This window comes from Sminthopsis crassicaudata, chromosome 2 (genome assembly GCF_048593235.1).
Source record: "Sminthopsis crassicaudata isolate SCR6 chromosome 2, ASM4859323v1, whole genome shotgun sequence".
Classification (NCBI taxonomy): domain Eukaryota; kingdom Metazoa; phylum Chordata; class Mammalia; order Dasyuromorphia; family Dasyuridae; genus Sminthopsis; species Sminthopsis crassicaudata.
Genome location: NC_133618.1, coordinates 633,766,812 through 633,793,241, shown reverse-complemented (window position 1 = coordinate 633,793,241; position 26,430 = coordinate 633,766,812). Strand labels below are relative to the sequence as shown.

At 39.7% G+C, this 26,430-nt stretch overlaps 1 protein-coding gene across 1 annotated transcript; it reads left to right on the top strand.

The window, feature by feature from the left end:
- Positions 1 to 4,828: 4,828 nt before the first annotated feature.
- On the top strand, positions 4,829 to 24,418 carry EIF4EBP2 (eukaryotic translation initiation factor 4E binding protein 2). Its single transcript, XM_074296531.1, has 3 exons — positions 4,829 to 5,178; positions 20,302 to 20,478; positions 22,376 to 24,418. Exons 1-3 carry the CDS (start codon positions 5,013 to 5,015, stop codon positions 22,405 to 22,407), a joined length of 375 nt encoding a protein of 124 aa, XP_074152632.1. The 5' UTR covers positions 4,829 to 5,012; the 3' UTR covers positions 22,408 to 24,418.
- Positions 24,419 to 26,430: the final 2,012 nt, after the last annotated feature.

Sequence of the window (26,430 nt, the reverse complement as noted above, 5' to 3'; positions counted from 1 at the left end):
TCTGGGCAAGTCACCTGATATCTCAATTAAAATGTGGATGTCTTGGAGACCCTTATGGGGACTTCTCAACATCAAAATTATTTTTTGTAGTAATACTAAGACTTAAATTTTGAATATAGTAAATATTCATAGCTATAATCCTTTTAAACAAAAGAGCTTTGAAAAATCTCCAATAATTTTTAAGATTCTAAATTGATTATGAAACCAAAAAGTTTGCAAACTGCTATTTTAGGAACTCTCTAAGGCTTTAAGTAGCAAAGAAGGAAAGAAAACATTGGTAGAAGGAGCTTCCCTTGTCACCCAAATTATAGATTCAGTAGTCCCTATCCCTAGGATTTATATATCTTTGACATGTTCTAATGTTTCTATATATATCCTAAGGTCTAAGGTCCTTATCATCTATAACTTTCTATGTTCCAAATGTCCTTACAATAAATAACAAATGACACATGTGATTTATTGATAAGCCTTAAGTGCTTACTATGTGGAGAGGATTGGAAATACAGAGGCAGAAATAAACTCTGTTCTCAAGAACCTTCGCTTCTACTGTTGTGAATAAGAAAGGATGAACAGCTGGATTTCAGAAACACCTGGAAAGGCTTACATGAGCTAATACATAGTGAAATGAATAGAACCAGGAGAACATTGTATACAGTAACAATAACATTGTACAATAATCAACTATGATTGATTTAGCTCTTCTCAGCCATACAACAATCTAAGACAATTTCAAAAAACTCATCATGGAAAATGCTATCCTCATCCTGAGAAAGAACAGATGGAATCGGAATGCAGATTGGAGCATGCTATTTTCACTTTATGTTTTTCATATTTTTTCCTTTTCTTCTGTTTCTTTTTTACAACATGACTAACATGGAAATGTTTTACATGATTGCACATTTATAACCTATCTCAAATAACTTACCATCTTAGTGAGGGAGGAGATGAGGAAGACAGGGAGAAAATTTGAAACTCAAAATTTTTCATAATAATTATTTTATTGAATTTATTCCAGTGCTTTATTACAGTTTATTTTCTAGTCAGGGTTCTGTCTTTTTTTTATAATAATAGCTTTTCATTTTTCAAAATATATGCAAAGATAGTTTTCAATATTCACCACTGTAAAATCTTTTGTTTCAAATTAGTCTCCCTCTCTCGCCACTTTCCCCTGCCCTAGACAGCAATAATGCAATATAGGTTAATTATGCAATTCTAAACATATTTCCACATTTATCATATTGCACAAGAAAAATGAGAACAAAGGGGAAAAATTAGAAAGGAAAAAATTAAGCACATAAACAACAATAAAGATGAAAATACTATACTGTGATCCACATTCAGTTTCCACAGTTTTCTTTCTGGATGCAGATGGCTCTCTCCAACTCACATCAATTGGAATTGCCTTGAATCACCTCATTGTTGAAAAGAGCCAAGTCCATCACAGTTGATCATCACATAAGCTTCTTGTTGTGTACAATATTCTCTTGGAAACTCAAAATTTTACCAAAAATGAATATTAAAAATTGTCTTTACGTATAGGTGGGAAGAAAAACTACTATAAAAAGAAGAAGAAGAAGAACCTTACCTTCTATCTAGTACGTTTAAATTTTACTTTCAAGTTTGAAAAAATGCTTTGAGCCTCTGGAGAACCATACCAGGGAATATTAGTCTCATTTTACAGATGAGAACACTAAAGCTCACAGAGATTGATTGGACAAATTGACCAGAGCCACATAGCCAGCAAGAGCCTGAAATAGGATTTGAACAGGGTTCAGTAGGACCCACTAGATACAATTTGTCACTAAAAATAGGATTTTATAATGGATAGGTGCAAAAACTGAATCAGAGTTTTCTAATAGCATCTTCTTTGCAATGTATTGTAATAGAGTTCTGTCTGGACATGCAGAGATTGAGAGACTTGAGATTCTAGTCACTATGTCTCAGAGGCAGGATTTAGATAGGTTATTTCCTGTTTTTATAACCTCTTCTCCAGCTAGGTGACTTAGCCCTATACAGGTTAGGAACTGGACCTGTGAAATGTATATTCGTAGGTGCCTGGGACATAAAAAGTAGTAGACTTGTCTAAGGTCATAGTAAGGCATTCCTGACTCCAAGGCCAATTTGCTCTCCATAGATTCACTTGGGATCTCTATAATTCTATGAAATAATAATAATAACAACAATAATATATCACTCAAACATTTGCAAATCATTTTACAAATAGCTACCTTTAGACAAAACAGTCAATAACTTTAATAGTCTAGTATTTGACAAACCCAAAGACCCCAGCTTTTGGGATAAGAACTCAATATTTGACAAAAATAGCTGGGAAAATTGGAAATTAGAATGCCAGAAACTAGGGATTGACCCACACTTAACACCATACACCAAGATAAGGTCAAAATGGGTTAATGATCTAGGCATAAAAAATGAGATTATAAATAAATTAGAGGAACATAGAATAGTTTACCTCTCAGACCTGTGGAAGAGGAAGGAATTTATGACCAAAGAAGAACTAGAGATCATTATTGATCACAAAATAGAAAATTTTGATTATATCAAATTGAAAAGTTTTTGTACAAACAAAACTAATGCAGATAAGATTAGAAGGGAAGCAATAAACTGGGAAAACAGTTTTACAGTCAAAGGTCCTGATAAAGGCCTCATTTCCAAAATATATAGAGAATTGACTCTAATTTATAAGAAATCAAGCCATTCTCCAATTGATAAATGGTCAAAGGATATGAATAGACAATTCTCAGACTAAGAAATTGAAAAAACAAAAACAAAACAAATAGCTACCTTTATACTCACAATAACTCTGGGAGAAAGTTTTATCCTTATATTATATATGAGGAAATTAAGACTGACAGAATCGAAATTTTTACAGGGTCACACAACTAATGAATATCTGAGCCAGATTTGAACTCAAATCTTCTTGTCTCTAGCTCTGGCTCTCTTTGTACCACAACACATTATATGTATACATCTCCTTCTCTAGAACTTAAAACCCCAGAGGGGAGGGATTGCTTCATTTTTCTTTTTGTACCTTCATTGCTTGGTACAGTATACAGTAGACACTTAATAAAAGCTCCTTTGGTGGAATGGTGGAGTTTTTAAGTCCCTTAAAGGTCATCTCTTAACCTCAAGATATCTAGGAAGCTTTCTAGAAAAGTAAAAGATGGTATTAGAAATACTAGATTCTCTGGGGATAAGTTAGAAACATTCCCAATAAGATCAGGGATGAAACAAGGATGCCATTAGTACTATTATTATTCAATATTGTACTAGAAATGACAGCTATAGCAGTAACAAGAAAAAAATTGAAGGAAAAGGAATAAGCTACAAGGAAACAAAATTATTACTTTTGGCAGATGAAATAATGGTTTACTTGGAGAATCAACTAAAAATAAAACAAACTAGTTGACACAACAACTTTAGCAAAGTTGCAGGATGTAAAATTGGGACTTTATCTGCCAAAATAAACACAAAAACTATATGAACACAATCATAAAGCTTTTTGACACAAATAAGGTCTGAACAACTGGAGAAATATTTATCATTCAGGGGTAGGCCAAGCCAATATAATAAAAACAACAATACAATAAAATTAATTGATTCATTCAGCACCATATCATCAAACTATTGTTTTATAGAACTAGAACAAATAATAACGACCTTAAGAATATCAAAGAAATCAATAAAAAAAAGGGATGAAAGTGGGCAGTCTCAGATCTCTGTATTATAAAGTGGCAGTCATTAAAGCATTTGGCATTGGATAAGAAATAGATTAGGTATATAATATATAGAAATAAATGACCACTGCAACCAAATGTTTGATAAACCCAAAGATCCCAGCTATTAAGGCAAGAAGCTGCTGGGAAACTGGAAAAGCCGTTTGGCAGAAACTAGGCATAGATCAACATCTCCCTATTAGGATAAGCTCAAAATGGTTTCATGATTTAGACATAAAGCAGATCTGAGGAGCCCAGAAAAAAATTACTTGTTAGATCTATTGATAAAGGATAAGGGAAGAGAAAGAGGATCGTGGGAGATAAAGTGGATAATTTTTCTTTCACAAAATTAGATTTTCAAATTTTTTTCAAATTAAAGAAAACTAGGTGAGTGAGAAAGGTAAGTTATACATGCGGCCCCTGTCGATTTTTAGTTTGTCTGTTGTTTGTTTTTTAATGTCAAATGGAAAGTCTTAGAGGCCATCAAGTCGAATTCTCTGTGGCCTTCTAGGCTGAGCTTTCTTTTTCCAAAGCCTAATTTTTTTTTTCCTGAGGCAATTGGGGTTAAGTGACATGTTCAGGGTCACACAGGTGGGAAGTGTTAAGTGTCTGAAGTAGAATTTGAACTCAGGTCCTCCTGACTTCGGGGCTGCTGCAGATCTATCCACTAGGAAGCCGATTTAAGAAAAAAAAAAAATGTTGATTTTTCTCCGGCCTTCTTCCACCCCTTCCCCGCCTCTTTTTTCCCTTCCTTTTCCCCCTTCCGCCTCCTCCCCCACCCCCCGCGTCTCCGCAACATGGCTAATATATATACGGTGCCTATCATGTTTCTTGCCTTCCGGGGGGGGGGAAGGAAGAATTTGAAACTGAAAAATAAAAAAATTTTAATATTCGAAAAGAATTCCCAGGCCTAGCGGGCATTGCCCCCACCGCCGTCTGAGAGGATGTAGTGCTCCGAAGGGAGGTGCTATCGGGGCCCCGCCCCCGCGCGGGCAGTCTCCGCCCCAAACGTCACTTCCTGGAACCCCGCCTCCCTCCCCGCTTCCGGTCTTCGTCGCCGCTGCTGCTGTTGAGGGGCTGAGGTGGAGGCCGGACGATCGGGCGGCGGCGGCGGCTGAGGGGGAGGAGCCGGCGGGCGGGCGGAGGGCGGCGGCGGCGGAGGGAGAGGGAGGGGAGCGGCGAGAGAGCCGAGAGAGCGCGCAGCCCCGCCCCGGCCCGACCCGACCCAGCTGCGCCCCCCGCCGCCGCCGCCCTCCGCCCGCCCGGCCCGGCCCGAGCATGTCCGCGTCGGCCTCGGGCAGCGGCCCCGGGCCCGGCCCCCAGCACAGCCAGAGCCAGAGCCGGGCCATCCCCACTCGCACCGTGCCCATCAGCGACGCCGCGCAGCTACCTCACGACTACTGCACCACGCCCGGGGGGACGCTCTTCTCCACCACGCCGGGGGGTGAGCGGGCGTCCGCGCCGGGGCCGGGGCGGGGGGCGGCCCCCAGCTCCCTCCAACCTTGGACCCTGGGCTGTCCCGAGCAGAAAAGCAGTTTGTCCCGGGCCCTGTCGTTCCCCTAGGGGCCGTATGGGAGGTTGCAGGGCTGCCCCCCAGATGCCAGCCAGACTTGGGGTCCCAGTCATTTGAAAGGCGCTTTGCCCCCTTCTTCCCCGCCCTTTTCCCAGTCTCTCCCGCGCCAAGATCCGAACACGAAGGAGATTTTCCGCGTCTTTCTTCCCCCGTATGTTAACGTTACTGTTTTAGGGCGGTCCTCTCCTCCTGTTTGTGCACCCCAAGGGGAAGCCCCGGAGCTCGGCCTCGGGGGGCTGCGGAGCCTCCGCCCAGCTCGGCTGCACCATTGTTTACCTTTCACCCGAGTGTCCGAGTCCTGGGATCCGGCCCGGCCTTTTCCGTGCGCCCAGCCGGCCGAAGTGGATGACACATGGGAGGGGGCGGGGGCGGAGGGGGCCAGGTCCCGCGGGGGGAGGGAGGAGGGCGCCGCTGGAGCGGCCCCTGCTAGCTGAGGGGGAGGGTCAGTGCTTTGTCTTTGGGGATGCGGCTCTTGAGTTTACCCGGGATGAATAGAGGTTACTGCGCGTCCTGCGGCGGACACTTGAGCCCCTTTTCTGACAGTGCCTCTCGGGCACTCCTGTGGGAGCTGGCACTTCCTCCGCCCTTCCGCTGCTCAGGGCCCTCTCCACACCCCAGAGCTGAGGAACCGAGCTTTAGAAAACCTCTCACTTTCAAGCTCCGGGCTTTTAGTGGGTAACTGCGGGATCCGGGACGCCGGGCGGGGCACGAGGATCGGCTCGGAGGGAGCTCCCGCCTCCCGGAGTTTAAAAAGTCATCGGCTTGTGCGGTGTTGGCTTTGGGGAAGTGCCGCTTGTCTCCCCCCAGCCTTTTCGGGGCCAGACCGGTCCTTGGCCCAAGTGTCTGTCAACATTTTGGTGAACCAGGAATCACTACAATGAGTTATTTTCTGTCAAACTTGATCTGCTGGTGGGATCTCGTTTTCTAAAGCCCGACCTTGATCTGACGGCTTCCTCTTTCCTCGTGTTATGTAGCTTTTCGAACTTGTTTCTTTAAATATAGAGGTGCAGACCCGTAACCATTACTGCCCGATACGGTCATTGAAATTTGGGCAGAGCACAGAATTCCCGGGCTAAATATTGACGGTGACTCCATCCGGGGATGAGGCTAAAGGAGGAAGTCTTTCAGAAACGCTCATGGCGCTGTCTTGTTCCTTGTTTCTAAAATTCAGTGAGAGTTGTTTCTAGAAATGTGGGCCCGTTTTTCTCTCCCTTTGTTCAGGCGTGAGTTAAACGATAGATTTAGAATTTTGGAGGGAATTTGGGGGGTCAGTGCCAGCCCATTTCTTGTGGCAGTTAAGTAAAGGGTGGCTCCCTGGCTGTCGGAGATCACACAGACCCTAAGCTGCATCCCTGAGGTTTCAATGCAGGTTTTCTGTTTTTTCCACCATAGCTCTTGTACTCGCAACTGCTTTTTTTTGTTTGTTTCAGAATCAGATATTTCTTGGTGTCTTGACACTTTTGTATTTTTGACAGAGTCTGAGAATTGTGGACAGAGCACCGAAGTCAGAGTTGGGATGACTGTAGGTTCAAATCCTGCCCAAGACAAGTTCTTAGTGGCGTGATCTTGGACCAGTCTTAACTCCCTGTGCCTCAGGTCCCTTATCACGAGGATGCTGTATTTAATAGCCCTCTAAGGCCCACTCCTTCCGGCCCTAACGGCCATGATCCTCTGAAGAACTCTGCTTGTAAATGAAAATTTATAGTCAATAAACATTTATTAAGTGTCTGCTCTGTTCAAGGCTCTGTGCTAGGGGCTTGAGATACAAGGAAAGTTCTCACAAATTAATTGGGGAGACATGCAAATAACTAGGAACAGACAAGCTATGTGTAGTATAAATTGGAAATAATAGAAGGGAGGCATAGAATTAAGAATGATCAGGAAAGGCTTCCTGCAGAGTAGAGTTTAAACCTTTTTCCACTTGCCACCTCTTTTCACCTGAGTAGTTTTTATGCCATCCCAGGTTTATAGGTATATAAAGTAGATATATAAGTTAAACATTTACTGATAGTAAATCAAAAGGGAAATTTATTTTTTAAATAATTCTTTGAGATATACATATATAATTTTACCATTTCTTAAACATAAAAGCAAATTTTCATACTAACAAAATGTACGTGCTTGTTTATTTTTACATAAAAAATTAAATCTTGGTACTGCATACTTGATACTGCAGGACTTAGGGCATTCATTTTTCCATGACCCTCACATTCAGTTATATGACCCCATGTGGGGTCTCATCCCACAGTTTAAGGAGCTTTGCTGCTGAAGATGTGATTTTAGCTGGGATTTGAAGGAAATCAGGAAAGACAAGAAGCAAAGTTGAGGAAGGAACATTTCCTTGCGTGGGGACATTTTAAATGTCTGGAGTCAGGAGGACCCTCAAAGAGGTTAGTGTCTTTGTATCATGTAGTGTTGGAGGGTTGGGAGGTGAGACATGACATTGAGTCAGAGTGACATGGTCCAATGAGGAAGGTCACTTTGACAGTTGAGTGGAGGATGGAATTTGAGGCAGGCAGGCCGATCAGAAGGCTGCAGCAGTAGTGCCCAGGATCAGGAGAAAAGCCCAAGTGACAGAATTACCATGGGCAAGCAGTGGCCAGAGAGTGTATATGGGAAGTGAGAATGAGAACTTGCTGATGATTGGGTGAATGAGAGGAAGGGGATGCCCTCAGCACTAATAGGGGAGATTAGAAAGAGGGAAAGGGAGGATCCGAGTTCTAATGTGATCTCAGACACTTAACATTTCCTAGCTGTGTGACCCTGGGCAAGTCATTTAACCCCAGCCTGGGGGGGGGGGGGAAAGAGGGAAAGCTTTGAGGGAGAAAAGGATGAGTTCATTCTTCCATCTGCTGATCTTAAGATGAATCCAAGGATATCCAGTTCAAGATGTCCAAAAGGAAATGTTAAGGCTGGAGATTACTCAGAGCTTAGAGTTGGCTATACTCTGTGAATAATGCATATTCTGGATTTAATCCAGAGAGCCATTTTACTCCAATTAGTACCGTAAATTAAACACATAGAAATAAATACTTATAGATATTATTTTCCATCTTTGGGATTCTTCAAAGATTAGAGGGCTAAAGTGGAGACTTGATTGCTGCTGGTTCTTTTCTTGATTAAAGAAAATACATAATTACTTTTTTTCCCCTTGTACAGTATGTTAATGGTAAAAAAAAAAAACAGGTTTAAGGTAGTAGGAATATTTTATATACTTTATAAAAATATTAATTTCTCTGATTATAGATTTCCTTTGGTTTCCTTTGATTTTTCTTGTTAATCTTTCTGTTTCTTCCCTCCTCTTTCTTTCCCTAGTTGAATTCAAATCAGTATTCATTAGGTGTCTTCTATGAAAGGGGAAAAATGTAATCTTTTTAAATGTTAAATCCAATATATACATACATATTTATACAATTTATCATGCCACACAAGAAAAATCAAATCAAACCAGTTTTTTTTAAAGAAGCAGCAGCAAAATAAAATGCAAGTAAGAAAAATGTATAATCTTAAAGGAATAACATTGACTAAAATTCCACCTCCTTCCCCCCCAAAACCCAGCAGACAAGGGTCTTCACAGCCTAGTCTGCTGATGATATTTTTTTTCTCTTTTGGGGAGCCTTGATGTGCCAGTGATCAGAATATTATATCCTATTTTGGAAAAGCTTCACAAAATTACCCCTGTAGGAATTAGGGGAGGAAGGGTTGTCAAATATCTGTTGCTCAGAATCTTTATTTTTAACATGGGTATATACCCTTACCTTCTGTGGAGAAAGGGTTTCAAGATAGCATCTACCCAATTTTGTAGAGATGTTTTTAAATTTTTAAAAATTGATTTCTTATTTTTTTAAACATGGCTTTCATTTCTAAATATATCTTTTCCCTGCCTCTTCCCAGCTAATCATTCCTAACTTTAAAGAAAAACAGAAGAGAGAGAAAAAAGCAAGCTTATTAGCAAAACCAGAATAGTGATTATTCTAAATTGCAAAGAAGGGAGAGAGCTGTGTTTTCCCATCTCTGCTCTAAGGCCAGACTTGGTCATTAGATTATAGCATCCAGCTTTCCATGTTTTGTTCTTTGCAGTTACATTGTTGGTAGTTCTAATATAGATTGCTTGTCTGGTTGTATTTCTCTCTGCATCAGTTCGTGGAACTCTTTGAATTCTTCTTTAGACTTCACATTTGTTGTTTCTTACGGAGCACTAGTATCCTTTACTTTCATGCCCCTAGTGGGCATCTATGTTGTTTCCAGTTCTTTGCTAGGTTGCTTCCTTCCTTTATTTAACTAAATGGAAAGTGAGTGTGTAAAAACACACACACACACACACACACACACACACACACACACACACACACACACACACACACAAAACCAACCAAAGTTTAACTAGGTTAGCCCTTCCTTCATCTTTCAGAGGAAGGGCCCAAAAGGAGTGCTAAGTGTCTTTTCCAAGATCAACCAGGGTAAACAGCAGAGTTGAAATTTGAACCTATTTCTGTTGACTTTAAATAACAGACCCCAATACATTTAAAATTCAATGGTGTTTTCTGCATTTTGCTGCTTCTTTTTTGCTCAGGAGGTGGTATTTTTAGAAAGTCCCAAAGCCCTTTTTTTGAGAGGTGATTTAAGAACTGAATAAAATTATGTAGACTTTTTTGTTTGTTTGTTTTTTCTCATTCTTTTTCATATATAAGAACAAATGACCTTTCCATATTCAGTGCTTCACTCAGTGTTTTGCTGCATTTTCATTTCTTTCATGTATTTGAAGAACCATTTTACAAATTTGGAAACTAAACCTCAGAGAGTTTTAAGTGATTTGATCTAGTTATATAGCTAATTAATAGTGCTGACTCTCCAACCTAGCTTTCTGACTTCAGATCTGAGGCAGGTTTTCCATACTACCATGCTCTCTCCTCACTTATAGTACTGCTATATTCCTATGTATTTTTCCTCAGGCCATATAATGTTTAAAAGCCCCTCCCATTACTATTTGTCACAAGGCAGGCAGAGATTCTGTATGACAGAATTGGGGAAGAAACAGAAGGGCATCACATTTCAGTTCCACAAACATTGATTACACACATGGAAGGCACTCAGCATGCTTCTGGGAGAAGGAGAGAGAAAAGTTAAAACCACCAGTTTTCTGTAGAATCTCTGTTTTGAATTTAGTTCCTTTCTGGGAGAGAATTAGGTTTATGAGTACAAGAGAAGGAAAAACAGGACTATTTCTTGCTCATCCATGAGGTTTCTATGGCACCTTAGGCAAAGTCACTTACTCTTGAGTTTCTATTGTGCTAAACCACTCTTTTCAGAGCCAATAAATACTTGTCTCTGTCCTCTCCAGTCCCTGTTGACAAAAGGAGTACACATCCATGGATAAGAAATGCCTGAGGAATTCAACCCCAAAGGGAAGAAGTTTGATCTCTGCCCACCTTTAGTTGCTTTGGATTAATTGCCAGCCTTACGGTAGACCTACATTAACCTTCTGTTGGCCTGCTATCTGTGCCGTCTTATGTGAACTTTTTAAGCTCCTGGATTGGGGTGTAGAGATCACAGCTCCTCATAAACGCTGTTCTATTTCCCATCTATGAGCCTTTGTACAAGCTCTCCATGTCTGGAATCCAACCCCTTTCAATCTCTGTCTCATGGAATCCTTATTTTTTTGTAAGGCTCAGCTCAGATGCCAACTGATTTTAGTTGCTGGTTCCCTGCTTCAGAGATTTGTTTATTTTTGGGGTGTGTGTGTGTGTGTGTACTTTTCATTGTTGCTAAAAATTTTTTTTGAAGAAAAAGGGAGATTAAAAAAAAAGTCAGCAAAAATGATGAGTATGTCATTATGTTGCCAGCTATGTGGGACAGTGAATACAGTCCTGGAACTGGAATCAGGAAGATTGAATTCAAATTTGGCTTCAAACACTAACAAGTTATGTCACCCTAGGCAAGTCCTATAGCTTTGTTTGCCTCATTTGGGAATAATAATAGTAACTACCTCATAGGGTTCTTGTGAGAATCAAATAAGATAATGTTGTAAAATATCAAACAATGTTCCTAGTGTATAGTAAATGCTTAATAAATTATTCTCCCCTTCTTCCTCTTTTCCCCCATTTCAACAGTTTGAAAATATATGCAGAGTTTTTGTTTTTTCTTCTCAGGTTATTTTTAACTTTTCTAAATCGGGATCTTTCTTGGGCAACAAGATAATTGTATAAATATGTATACATATATTGTATTTAACATATTTAACTTGTATGGTACTACTTGCCATCTAGGGGAAGGGATGGAGGGAAGGAGGGGAAAAGTTGAAATAGAAGTTTTTGCAAGGGTCAATGTTGGAAAATAACCCATGCATATGCTTTGTATATAAAAAGTAATTTAAAAAAGAAAATATATGCAAAGTACTACGCCCATGGACTTCCCTCCTGTTCAAAGGAGTAGAGTAGGGGTGTCTTCTCATATCTTTGAGGTCTCATATGCTTTTTAAATTTGCAGTATTCATTTTGATTGTTTGGGTCCATTTACTCTGCTGTAGTCAAGTGTATTTTGCTTTCTTGGTACTGCTGACTTCATTCTGTATGAGATCTCATAGCTTTTTTCATACTTTTCTGCATTCATCATAAAGCAAAGTTATATTTCATGACATTCATGAAACACAATTTGTTTAGTTAGCCATTCTCCCAGTGTGTGAGCATCTGATTTGATTACAATTCTTGGTTATCCTAAAAAGTGTTGTTATAAATATTTTGATGCACTTGAAGACTTCTTATCAGTGACCTCGTTAGGGCATAAATCTAGTAGGGAAATCTTGAGTCACTTTATTTGCAAAATTCCAAATTGGTTTCCAGAATTGTTGTGCTGATATACAGTTTCAAGTGTGTCTTTCCATCATCCCCGTGCAACACTGACTATTCCCATCTTTGCCAATTTGCTGGGTTGTTTTGATTTGCATTTGTCTTGTTATTAGTGATTTGGTGCCTTCTTCCATGTGGTTGTTAAGGGTTTGCAGTGCTTTTGGGGACTGTTTTGTTCATATCCTTTAACCACAATAAATGTTTGTAATTAATGTTTACAAAATTATTCTATCCAAAGTGATAGAAATATTCTCCTATAGGATCATAGAATCCTAGATTGAGAGCTGGAAAGGTGCTTTGAGGTCAGCTAGTCTTTATAGAGAAGGAAATGGAAATGCAGTATTTGTCCAATAAGTAGTGACTGGGAGCCAATGTCACATGCTTCCAGTCTTCTCTCCACACCTTGCTTTTTCTCTAGGTTTCCCTGAATAAGCAATTGTATAGGTTTTGTGTTATTAGTTGTCTTGCCTGACAGAGTGTAAATTCTTTATGTGCACAGGAATTGTTTTATTTTTGCCTTTGTAGCCTCAGGATCTAGCATAGTGCTTAGTACACAGTTTGGTTGTTTTTCTAAAGGATTTAGGTGTCCCTCTTAAGTAAATTCAGGGAGCCTATAATATGAGAATATGATGTATTCAGATAAGTATAGCACAGATTTGGATATGATGATCATAGTACAAGTGAAAAGTATTAATTGCTGTGAGATCATATGTATCACACCTCTGTGTCTGGGAGGTCAGGAAAAGTTTTGAGAGAAGGTGGCATTTGAGGTTAACTTTGAAGAGTGACTAGGATGTCTATAGGTAGTTGATGAATACATAAAGAGCATTTGAGAGAGCAGCATAAACAGAATTAGGCCTGGGATAGATAAATGTTGGGATGGCAATCACAGTTATACCCTGACCAACAATGACAGTTGATTTTATGTAATCATGATATTATGGAAGGGATGTTAGGGCTGCTGGTTTCATAGGAAGGATATTTTTAGTAGATGAAAATTAAAAAAAAAAGTATGGCTGAGTTTCTGGGTTTTATGGTAAATTTCAGTATAAGGTACTAACAGCTTTATTGTGGATTCTCTATTAAGGTAGTAATAAAGTACCATTAACAAACTACACTAGGATCAGACTTGCATCCAGTTCTCAATTCACCTAACTCTGTTAACATCTCTCTCATCTTTTATAGAAGAATACCAGGAGAGGTTTTGTGATACACTTTGCACAAATCTGGGCAAACTAATCTATAATTTATCAAATTATTATGAATTATACCAAATTATAAACCTGAATTATACCAAACTTTAAAAAAATATATTGGAAAGGACCTATTCCTGATGAACCTAACTATTTATGACAATCCCGTTGCTTTTTAGATGTTCCCAGATTTTATATTTATTCACTTTAGTTTCATAGTCTAGAATTTTGCCAGGAATAGAAGTCAAGTTCATTGACCTATATATAGTTTGCAGGTTCCATTCTCTTCCTTCTTTTGAAAATCAGAAAAATACTTGCACTTCTCCAGGATCTTTTGGTGACAATTGATAATGACTCAGCAATTACACCTGCCCTCTTTTTTCAATTCCCTGGGAAGTAATATATAGAATGCAATCGAAATCCACTTTGGTAGGAGTATCCATGTATGGTGTAAGAGCCCTTGAAAAGTTGGCTGGGTCATTGAATGTCTTTACCTAGAAGGTAATAGGAAGCCCATGAAGGCTTGAGCAAAGAAATAGTCCTCCTGCTGTAGCTAGAAGAATTGGAGCTATATATCTGATGGGAATGTATATAATAGATTGGAAGAGGCAAGAGACTAAAAGTAGGAAAAAAAAACCAAAAACCTGTTCGCCTAGTGTAATAGTTCACATAATAAATATTAATTACTTGAATTAGCTTTATGGAAGGAGGAGATAGATTGAAGAGAGCTTAGATAGGTAGGCTTCCTGGAGAAATTGAAGTTTGAAAAGGTCAGAAAAAAAATTGGTGACTGCCAAGTAGGTAAGGGAGAATTAGTGTGAAATAAATCTGAAGAAATAGGTTGGAAACAAATTCCAGAAGGCTCTGGATATTAGGAGCAGGACTGTGCCCTTCCCTAACAGTAACTCCAGGATCAGATATAAAATCTGAGTTTCTGAAACCCTCTGTGACTTAGTATTTTTCCATGCTTCATATATGGACCTACTGTGATCCAGGGACACTGCTCTCCTTGCTGTTTCTCAAACAAAACACTCCATCTATTGGCTCTGAATTTTTTTTTAAATTTTTTCCAATGTATTTTATTTTTCCAAATATGTACAAAGATAATTTTCAGCATTCACTTTTGCAAAACTCTTTTGTGTTCCCAAATTTTTCTTCTCCTCCTCCCCCCACAACAGCAAGCAATTGGCTATAGGTTAAGTATGTGCAATTCTGAATGTTTTTACTGGCTGTTCCTTATGCTTGGAATGGTCTCCTTCCTCATCTCTACTTCCTGGCTTCCTTCCAGTACCAGTTAAAATCCCACTTCCAGGTGCCCTTAAATTTAGTACTATTTTTCCTCTGAAATTATCTCCATTTTATCCTATAATATCTTGTACAATTGTTTGCTTGTTACCTCTCTAGGCAATCAAGATCCTTGAAGATAAAGACTGTTTTTGCCTTTTTTTTTTTTTTTTAAATCCCAAATCCTTATCATAATTTCTGTCAACATAGTAAATAACTTAATAAATGCTTGCTCACTTGACTTAATTAGACAATGGGGAACCAGGGAAAGTTTTTGAGTAAAGGATATCACACAACCAACAGCAGGGCATGAGAGACATTATTTGGTCGTCAATGTGAAGATGTTCTGGAATGGGGAAAAGCTGGATATAGGACAAACAGAAGACATTGTAGTCCGGATGAGATGAGGATCTGAAGTAAGATTTGGAGCTAATGGGATGGATACTGAGAAGAGTCAGCAGAGCCTGGAGAGCACTTTATACAATAACAACCGCCTTGTAAGGGCACATGACTTGACTCTGATCAATGCACTAACCAAGCAGACTTTCAGAAGATTGCTAATGAAGCATTCTACCCACTTCCTGTCTAGAGGTAACAGCCTGGGGGGTTCAGATAGAGACATATATTTTGTGGACATAGTCAATTTAGGAACTTGTTTTAGCTTAGTTACACTTATTTGTTCCTAGAGGCTTCTTTCTTTTCTCAATGGAGGGGATATGGGAGGGAGGAATAGATTTTTCTAAAAAATAATAATAATAATAATAATAATAATAAATAATAATAATGATGATAATAATCAGAATTTAGGTTGATTAGGATGGTGGAGGAGAGGATAGAGATTGGGAATGGAGAGTAGAGAATGAGATTCCCCAAAGATGGCAGAACTTCTTTAAGAACACTATGGTTAAGAGAGAAGGATGAACAATAGACAGATGTGGAGGAAGATTTTTAGAGTTAGGAGCAGCCCAGGCCAATTGGGACCCCTCTGTGGTGCTGGTGGTGGGCTTGAGGAGGGGAGGCTTACTTAAGTAAGTTATGGTTTCACATATTATTTTTTATTAGAAGAAACCTCTAAAGCTGGGTGTGAATGGATAACTTGTTTTCTTAACTAGATTGATGCAACTTGAGACAGGTCACACACACACACATACATCTTATATACATACATATATCAGTTTTTCTTGCTACACGTAAAGGCCTAGGGAGGCAAGGGGTTTTAAAGGTTGTGAGGACTTGAAGGAGTTGGTTTTTCTTTTAATAAGAAATATTTCTTCTAACAAAGAGGGTCAACTTGGTACAAAGCCCTGAGAGAATTCCCAGAGTTTGGAAGCAAATTGCAAGAGAGTTTTATAAGTTACTTCTCCACATCAATCCTGATATTCACTGTTAATAATTAAAGGGAGTAAGAGTGCCTATAGCACCTCATCTGTGAAATCTAACCAAGTCAAACTGTTCCAGGAGGCAGGCTGTCACCTGGCAAGGCTGGACTGCCTTTTCTTGGAATCAGAAACCAGGAATTTTTTTTGCTTTAGAGAAAGTTTTCTCAGATAAGGTGAATTTCTCAGCCCTGACTAGAATAATTATATTTAATTCCTTTGCCCTGCTTTCATTTTTTTGGTAGAGACTGGCCCTTGTTAGGGATACTATATCTGTGAATTGCAGGATTATAAGATAAAATACTGAATGAAACCCTAGGGTCAAGCTCAGTCCTAAGTCGGGGTCCCCGACTTAGGACTGAGCTGAGGAGCCTTAAATGAGTTTCCCTTAAGTCATCCTTAGAGCCAAGGTCAGAAGTAGATCTGAATCTGCTAAACTTCCCAATTCAGGACCTTATCCCTGCACTGAACTTCTCTGTGGTTGGGTTATGATAACAATACTCTTGAATCAAAGACTATTAGTGTCCCTTTATACATATTCGGTATATTTGTTCAGGAAGGCCATTTTAGTAACTGGAAGGAAAGTAAGACTAATCAGGAGGACTATGATTAGTTTCCCCCAGAACCTCATGTTGCCTTTGAAGTCATTCTTTTTACGTAAATGAGTAATAATCACAGCTGGACAAATGATTTGTCTAAGATCACAGATTGAGCTCAAAGCTAGTGTTTAAAACACTCAGTCCCCCCAGGATTTTTAGCCACACACACACACACACACACACACACACACACACACACACACACACACTTTATTTATTTTTTTTTATTTTTTATTTTTTTTTAAACAGTATGACTGGGTAAGTCTTTTAAACTTGCTCCATTTTTATCATCTGTAAAATGGGAATTGTATTACTGTGGCACGGTAACTTAGGGAATTCATGTAAGGATAGTGACATCCTTAGCTTTACTGTTAAATCAGAAAAATAATTACTTGGTATTGTGTATTAAGATGATAGATGCCTAGGAGTGGATGACAAAATCCCAAGTCTTCTGATATGCTAGCCCAGAATACAGTTTAATTTTTTTGTTGACTTTTTAAGTTGTTCAGATGTTCTGAACTGAACTGAAAGGGTTGTTTTTCAGTCATGTCTAAACCCATTTGGGATTTTCTTGGCAAAGACACTGGAGTGTTTGCCCATTTCCTTCTCCAACTCATTTTATAACTGAAGAAACTGAGACAAATAGGGTTAAGTAATTTGTGCAATGTCACACAGCTAGTAAGTGTCTGAAGACAGATTTGAACTCAGTAAAACAAGGCTTTCATTTCACTCCAGGCCCAGTATTCTATGCACTGTGGTGGTCATAAACCTTTCTTGAGTGCCTGCTTTGTGCAGTGTACTCTGTTAGCTATACATACATTTTAAATATATGTATGTGTATAAGATGTGTAAATGTGAGTGTATATGTATATAAGAAGTGTAAGTGACGCACCTTGTCTCAAGTTGTGTCAGTCTAGTTAAGAAAACAAGTTATCCATTCACACTCAGCTTTAAAGGTTTCTTCTCTTTAATAAAAAATAATTTGAGAAACCATGACTTGCTTAAGCTGAACTTCAACTGTTCCTTCAAGGATAGCGTAAAGTTGGTGTTGGGAAGAACATTCCAGATGAGAGGAATAGTTTTAGAATCTTAGGTGTGTCAAGTATGGAAAATGAAATGGGAAGGGGAAGGATGGGTCTAGAAAGGAGATCATTCTGGCTGGACTTAAATTTCATGTACCTAGATAGTGGGAAATGAGTAGGAGAGAACTACATGATAGAGCCTAAAAGAACTTGGTTTTTACCTAGTCAGTCAATAAACAGTAAACATTTATTAAGTACCTACTTTGTGCCAAGCACTCTCTTGGGCTCTGGGGATAACAAAAGGCAGAAGACATACCATCAGAGATGACTTGTGAACATCAAAGAAAGGGAAATTTTGATTATTGAGAGGCAGCGTGGCTTCATCTGCTCAGATGTTGTAATTTTATGTCACTTCACTGCTCTAGCTCATCAGAAGCTGCCCAGGGCCTCCCCACGAAATCTTCTGTGAGATTATGAGTCCTCCCCTTGGAGGTCCCACTGCCGCCAGAACAGCAGCCTTTTCTAGTGAAAAAGGCTGTGGGTTTGAATGTTAGCTCTGCTGCTGCAGCTTTTATGATGTTGGGCAAGTCACTTTGAAGCTCTCTGCCCCTCAGCATATCCCAGCCCTAGTTCAGTATCTTTGCCAAGTTCTCTAGGTTCTAGGCTGTGGCTCACCCACTTTCTCACTCTTACTGTTGTCAACTTGGAGCAGACTTAGGTTGCTATCCACTTAGACAATGGCAGCGCTCTTCCGCTTTCTCTTCTATAAATTTTTCTTACCAGGAGAGTCTTCCTCATGGAATCTAGTCATGATCTTCTGTGATTCAGGATTCTTCTACCAGAAACAAACTCTTAATTCCTTTGCTATTTTCAAGGCCTTCTTTGCTCTGCCACCTCATCTTTCTGACAATTCCTTTCCATTTGATTTAGGCTCCAGCTAACCTAGATGACTTAGTATTCCCAGTTTCTTGAGTTTTCCCACCTACATTGCTTTACTCACACTGTTTCCTTTGCCTATAATATCCTCATTTTTATCTGTTGAATTCTTATCTCTTAAAGTCCAGTTCAAGTTCAAGTTCTATATCTTCCATCAACCTTCCCTCATCCCTTTCTAGTGTGATTTGTTCCATATTGTCATATCACACTATATATTGGTTTTTGTCTTACTATCATAATTGAATGATCATGATGACAACAGGGATAGTAGCTTATGTAAATTTGTTATCTCCCCCAGCATTTCCTAGTAGGTTCCTAATACTTCTTGGGTAAAACTGCAAGGAGTAGCTATACCTTTTCACCTGTTTGTCATGATGGTCAGTTCCCATATTAATGTGTTTTACAATTGATATCTTTATTAATTCTGACTTTAAACTTGGGCTCAATGTTTTTGGCCTCTTATCATTGACTGCTAGAATAATATAATGGTTAGTAGAAATCCATTTTAACTTTTCTTGATGTTTCTATTGTCAGTATTTATGTAGGCTGTGATGGGGATTATTTCTTCTTATGCAGAACTATTTTTTAAAATGAGCAGATGCTCAATGTTAAGTATGAAGCTTTAATTGGAATATTCCCCCAAATTGGATATTATAAGAAGGAAGAAAAATTGTAGCTGAGACATGCAGAAATTCACAGGCTCTACAAAGTCAAAGAATAATTAGGAATGAAATTCCCGACTTCAAATGTCTGCTGGTTTTATTTTTCATAGTATTTTATTTTTCTTTCAAGTTATCTTAATCTAAGGTCAGATACCTACCTTTTCAAGTTCATTGTGGTCTATCTATTTCCTTTGTTCTATCATTAGGATCTCTGTCACCTTCCGGACAGCGAGGCATGAATAAGCACTTAATGTAGCTGTATGTTCCAGGTCTCTGATTTGAACATCTCAGGCTATTGTTTTCTCTCCTCTTGATCCAGTTTCCTGCTTTCAGATCTGATGTGATATGACAGAACAGAGATTGGAGCATAAGCTCCAACTTTTTTTTAGATGATTAAATAATAGTTACTTCCAGTGCAGAAATCAGGGTTTCAGTATGTATAGTGTTATGTCGCTTGAAACCGTAATGAATGATGTCTGTGTGCTTATTGAGTGGAAGAAGTAGCATATATGGTTGAAGTCTGGCATTTGACCAATCTTCAACAGCTTGGAATTCAGTCTTGAAGCCACAGGCTTCCTTTATAAGTAGAGTCCCCAGAAGAAAGAGGGCAAAAGGATTGGATAGACTGTGCCAGCTTTTTAGGAACTTCTTGTGAACTCTTTTTGAATTAACATTAGGGGCCTTGGAGGGATGGCTTTAGGAAAGCTATTATGCAGCCATGTCCTGTGGGTGTAGAATTTTCTTTGCCTTCTATCTAGTTTTCTTTTAAATACGCTTCATTGTCACCTTTTTGCACAATTGAATTTGGTTACTATTGAGGAATTTTTTTTTCTTTTTTTTGTAGGGCAAGAAAGAAATAATAACTTTTAAAGTTTCTCTGGCAGCTGTTAACCTGAGGCTAGACACTCTACTGCTTAATCTTTCATTTGAAAGCTTAAAAAAAAAAAAAAAAAAAAAAAAAAAAAAAAAAAAAAGGCTGGGTTGTATTTGTTCATTTTACTTGCCATAGCAATATGCTGATAAACACACAGTTTGCTTTAATTTACCCATTCTTTCCCTATTCTCATATGTTTTTAGGAACCAGAATCATCTATGACCGAAAATTCCTGTTGGATCGTCGAAATTCTCCCATGGCTCAAACCCCGCCTTGCCACCTCCCTAATATTCCAGGAGTCACCAGTCCTGGAGCCTTGATTGAAGACTCCAAAGTGGAAGTGAACAATTTGAACAATCATGACAGGAAGCCTACTGTAGGTAAGAGAAAAGGTGGGGGGAGATACTTGGAAGACTAATAGGGTAAGGCTGTGGTTTATTATTAGGTAGCAGTGAAATAAAATGTATTCTTTACTTAAAGATTTGGTTGTATCTCTATCAGAGTTTTAGAAATGATCTTGAAGGTGTTTTTTCTTCTTGAAGATTTTAGCCCAGACTCTGTAGGAGATAGAAAGAGGTTGACATAGAAAGAAGGGAATGGTCATCTGCAAAAGTATTGTCTTTTGATTTTTTGATTTTTTTCACAATTCTCTCTCTTAAAAAAAATTAGTTTTTTTTATTTTCAAAATATATGCAAAGATAGTTTTCAGGGGCAGCTAGGTGGCGCAGTGCCACCAGCCTTGAATTCAGGAGGACCCGAGTTCAAATCTGGTCTCAGACACTTAACACTTCCTAGCTGTGTGACCCGGGGCAAGTCACTTAACCCCAGCCTCAGAAAAAAAAAAAAAAAGATAGTTTTCAACATCCACCTTTGCAAAACCTGTGTTCCAGATTTTTCTCCCTCCCCCTCCCCTAGACAGCAAGGAAATCAATGTGCAATTCTTCTAAACATATTTCCACATCTATCCTACTCCCCAAAAGAGAAACAAAAAACCAAGCAATCAAATAATAACAAAGGTGAAAATATTATGTGGTGATACACATTCAGAACCCATGGTACTACTCTGGATGCAGATGGCTCTTTCCATCAGTGGTGTATTGAAATTAGCCTGAATCATCTCATTGTTGAAAAGACCCAAGTAAAGGCATTGTCTTGAAACAGATTCTGAAGGTTTGTGTGCCTCAGATCTTCCTGTACCTTCCCTTTAGCCCTCTACCTCCTTCATTTCCTCTTTGGGTCCTTGTGATCCAGAGGTGGCCCTGAGCTCTATGGTGTTGTGTTTGGCCGAGATCTCTGGCAGATGCCACTGAGCCAGAAAGACCTTGTCTACAGACTCCAGGGCAGACCCCGAAATGCTTATCTGAGGAGCAGTTGATGTCAGTCTGCAATGGGTCCCCACCAGTTGGTTGCATGGTGATGAGTTTAACCACCATCTTGTTTCTACTAAGTGACAGAGGAATTATTTCCTCGTTAGGGGAGAGAATATCTCTGCTGATGAAATAGTGCTATCAAAGAACTGGCTCATGGGGAAGGGAATAGGAGGCTTACATTTTTCCTTCTTTCACATACTGAAGTTTTAAATTCATTTTTCTAGTTTAAAAAAAAAAGTGAATTCTGTCCTTGGAATGGCAGAATTTTACTCTCCTAAAAGTGGTGACCCCTGAACTTGAGCTAACATTCTGACTCAAGGTTCTAAAGCAGTTGTCGATGAACTGTAGGTTATTAACTGAGCCAAAGTTCTCAGCCTTAGGAGGAGCTGGTTGACTTGTAGATATCTCAGTACTCCCTGAAAGCCTTTGTTTTTTCCTAACTTGGATCTAAGGATTTTGAGAAAGTTTTGGACTTGTGCTCTCACTGTGGGATAAGTTGGCTGCCAATCTGATTTTTGAGATAAGTTTTTATCTGACCCATTCTATAGAGTAGCTTCTTGATCAGAACATCACTCAAAGAACAACATAGTGGTTTAGGGGACAGTGCGGGGAAGAGTGATGACAAAAGATTTGTGGAATCTAAAAGACATCTGAATTTATATAGCAAGACACTGAGGCAAAAAGGGCAGGTGAAAGCTAATAGGATTTGTTAGTAAGACCTAAAGACAGTGTTTTCTTTTCCCCCTTTTCAACTCTTCTAGACTTCATTTGTAGTTTGTTAGTTCTAAACAAAGATCTGATGCTTGATTTGAAGTAGATGTATAAGTTTCCTTTAGAGGACAGATAGGCATCTGATTCTGTGTGTACCTAGTGTAGAATGTTTCTTTTTTGATTTGTTCTGAACCAGGGGATGATGCTCAGTTTGAGATGGACATCTGATCAGTGTCCAGATGACAGAAGCAGCAGCAGCTCCAATACCTGCGTGTATCTGATTTGACCAAGAGGAATGAGAACTGAAAAGGCAGAAGAGGCAGTGGCAGCATTCTCCACTGCAGTCTCCACCTCGTCCTCCAGATGCCAAAGGATCTGAAGCCTAGCCCCACTTTGTTGACTTTCTCCTCAGCTCCCATCTCCCTGGCCCCAGTCTGACTGAATCAAGGCAAAAGCCGAACCTTTGTTCTCCTGGCCTTCTTTCCATCAAGGTGGAAAGCTCACTTCAGTCCCGAGCGAGTGACCAGCTGTTACAGAGCTTGGGAAGGAGATGGTGGATTCAGCATCATCCATTTTCCTTCCCCTTGGCTTCCTGTTCCTGTGTTTCAGGACTGAATAAGCAGAAGGCAGGTTGCCTGCATGAGGGCTTCCAGGGCTGTCAAGGGTAGGAGGGGAAAGGAATTTCTAGTTACTTTGACCTTGGGTGCCCCTAGGGAGGAGCGCTCTCCCAAATGCTTCTGTGAGTCCCGGGGTCTGATTCTGTGTCCTCCACTAACTAACTCTTCTCCCTGTCCCCACCTCCTTTCCTTTTGGGGTGTCATGTCCGCTGTCCAAGACCTCTCCCCCCCATCCTGCTATCCTTTCCCTTTACCTCCCTATTTGAACAAAACTTTTTTAAACTTTGTACTTAAAGGGAGCCATTAGTACCCAACTATTGGGCCTCTTCTCTTATCTTTTCCCCTGAATTTCCTGTTTGCAGAAACTAATTTCCCTTGTTCTTCTCCATCAGCACCAAGGTAAAGGCAACAACTCAGGCAGCGTGGGCATCTACTTGGTGGATGAATTACACTGTGCTCTTTGACTTAAACTTGAAAATGACCTCTTCCCAGTGGGCTCAGGCTACATTGGGAGACCCAGTCTCAAGAGTCAGTTTCTCTCTCAGGTTGGCGAACGAGTTCTCCATTCTCTCTGTTGCCCTGGCTTTCATGGTCTTGTACTCCACAAAGCTGGAGACGATCTTAGAACTGACCCAGACTTTCTTCTGACATTGTGCTGCCCACTGTAGCTGGCAGATATAGAACTGGCGAAAAACATGGGCTTAGTTTCACCCTTGCTGTCTTTCTCTCCCTGCCCCTGTCTTCTCCACACTTCCCATTGGACTACTGTTTCTCCATATTTTCTTGTAACTCTGCCAGTCTGTTTTGCAGCCTGACATCCAAGGTACCTTGATCTCAGTTGGTACCTGAGAACATCTGATGCTCCTAGTTTAGGAGTGAACCTTTATTTTTAAGATGACTACAGACCTATTTTCTAGAAACATTTTCAGTCAAATTTTGAACAGCAACTTTTTCATTAAACATCTTCCGGTATCAGGAAGGTGAGAGGTCTCTGTGGAACAGGCTTGCTGTTCTCAAGCCCTCATCTCCTATTTTCACCCAATACTTTTGATACCTACTTTTGTTCCTTTCTCCATGACTGTGTGTGTGCATGTTTAGGGTTTGTAGTGGGTAATTCTGTATAACCAGACCATTCTGCCTTGCGCTTTGCCAAAGGGCAAAGCCTTCTTTTTCGTGTTCTTTCCCTTTTCTTCCTTGGCTCTAAACAGTTGGTTCCCTTTTGAATCCCTTCTGATTACCGCCTGTTGCTGTCCCCACCCATCCTTCCATAGAACTCTTTGGTTTGTGTTGATTAAGTTTCTGGTGGTTCCTCAGAGTCCTAAGTTCTGATACTGAGAGCTTAGCTCCTTGATTTTCACTCAGCCTGTGCGGTTTTTTAAAAAACTATTTGTTTTCATTCTGAAGTATGAAAAGACCCTGATGGTGAATATATTTTCACATGAGGCAGAAGAATGTCTTAGGAACTTAATTCTGTTTTCTATTACAAAATGTGAATAGTTAAAGGAGCGGAAATCTTTGGAAATTATTGATGTTTCTCAGGAATAAGCTGCATCTGCAGTGTTTAGGGAATTTTTGTGTGTAAAAATTTGGAGATGAGAAAAGTGGCCATACCAAAAAAAAAATTACATCCCCACTTTGTTGGCTTTCCATGTTCTTAAAAAACTTTTAAGTTGCATGCATAATGGGCCCTATTGGGATCTCTTTGATCCTGTGCAGAAATCGACATTATGTGGGCTACAGTCCAACATCCAGCCTATTGATGGGTTTGAGCTTCATTGTTAATATGGGAAAGCTTGATGGTTTCATTGAACAAAAAGTATTGATTAGAAACTCAATTTTGAAACAAGGAACTATTGTGATAATTTGTTTTCTCTTGAGGAGAGGACTGCAACCAAGTCCTTTTTCCTCTTTTAAACTCGCCTCCCCTCACTCTGAGACCGAACATCTCAACCCCAAATGTGAGACTGTAAGAAGTGCTCTTTTGATGCTGATCCCAAGAAGTTTTCTGATCTCTTTCATTAAATGGTTTTAATTAAGCTAGGTCAAGACACCAGCCTGAATACACTGCTCCAGCCAAGATCAGGTGAGAGAGAGTGTGAGTGAGCGAGTGAATGTGTGTTGGGGAGATGCTTTGGGCTGATATATCTTCTTCCTGGAAGTTCCTTGAGTTCATGTCTTTAAGGTGGTATTTAAGAAACTTGTAGGAACAGGGCCCTTGCAGTCTAGGTGACCCTTAATTTGTATTTTTCCTTCTGTGTCTCTGGAGACAACCCACTTTTCAGTCAGTTGTAACAGCAACATCTGGAAGGTCAAGAATCGGATTTCTTCTAAATTTGATTCACCGGATTCAAAATATACTTTTAATGTTCTCCTTTATTGAATAAGTGATCAGATGCTGAAGACCACCAGGATTTAGTGAAATGACCCTTCCAGGAATATGGTGCCAAGAATCTTTTTTTTTTTTTTTTTTTTTTTTTTTTTACACCTTAAAAAGACTGAAATTAAGGCTTAAAGCAGTGAGCTTAAGCTATGTCTCTAGGATTTATTGCTACTAAACATGATTGACTCTGCCAAAAGCTAAAATAAGAGAAAAAAAGAGTATTCTGAAGTCTTAAACCTCAGTCTGTTCCCCACAGTGCGACTGCTGTCAAACATGGTGAATGAATGAATGAATGATGAGTAAGGATGGGCTCCCCCTTTAAGGAGGAGACAAGTCCTTATTTCTTCCTGACTTTCAGCAAGCCAGGGCCCTTTTGCCCTGTCATAGTCACAGAGGCTTACATTTTTCTCCTCGTTGTCCTAAAGGCCAGGGTTTCATTTCTGATGACTAGAGTAGTCTTCTCGCTTAACTTGCAGAAAATCACCTAACTTCTCTGGGCCTCCGCTTCCTCATCTGTAAAAGAAGAAAGAGGTAGACCAGATGACCTCTAATGTCACTTTCAGTTCTAGATCTCATGAGTATGACTCAGTAATTGCCAGGTCAAGGGATTCAGGCCATTCTTTCTTGGAAGTTGTGATAGAACTATCTGAATTGAGGGAACAGTACAGGGTCAAACCAGGATCTTTAAGCAGTGACCTCAGTTGGGAAATGGGATGTGATTAACAGATCAAGATTCAAGGAGAAGCAGACATGGCATATAAAAAGCCAGTTCAGAAACATAGTGGATTGCTTGGTGTTTGCCAAGCTCAAGGCAAGAATATCAGGAATTAGAATGAGCTGAGATAGAGGGAGTGCCCTACTAGGATTTAGATTGAAATGGGGCAGGATTGGGGGCAGGACAGCAAGATCAGCTGAGGCAAGAGTAGAGGCCCTAAGTGGTTGGCTGCACCTGAAGACCTCTTCTATCTTTCCTTGGTTTTCCAATTAAAACACCTACATTATTTGGGTAAATGTGTCTTTAAAGGGAGATCGGCCTCTTGATCTCCGTTGAAATTTTGTGGTTCCTGCTTTTCTCAGCAGACATTTTTCTTCCCTTATAGACATTAGAGATTCTTGCATTTAAAATGCTATCTACATTTTTGGGTGTCAACATTTATCAATTATTAGAGTTTCAGCACCTGTTCCATAATTTCCAATTATTCCTTGCATTTTCGTCTTGATAGGCAGTATCAGATCTAGCATCTTCTGCCGTTT

Excerpts from the sequence above, each read along its gene's own strand:
- EIF4EBP2 (XM_074296531.1), top strand. The coding sequence starts at position 5,013 with ATGTCCGCGTCGGCCTCGGGCAGCGGCCCCGGGCCCGGCCCCCAGCAC. Across the intron at positions 5,179-20,301 it reads CTTCTCCACCACGCCGGGGG|GAACCAGAATCATCTATGAC; the intron begins GTGAGCGGGCGT and ends ATATGTTTTTAG. Across the intron at positions 20,479-22,375 it reads TGACAGGAAGCCTACTGTAG|GGGATGATGCTCAGTTTGAG; the intron begins GTAAGAGAAAAG and ends GTTCTGAACCAG.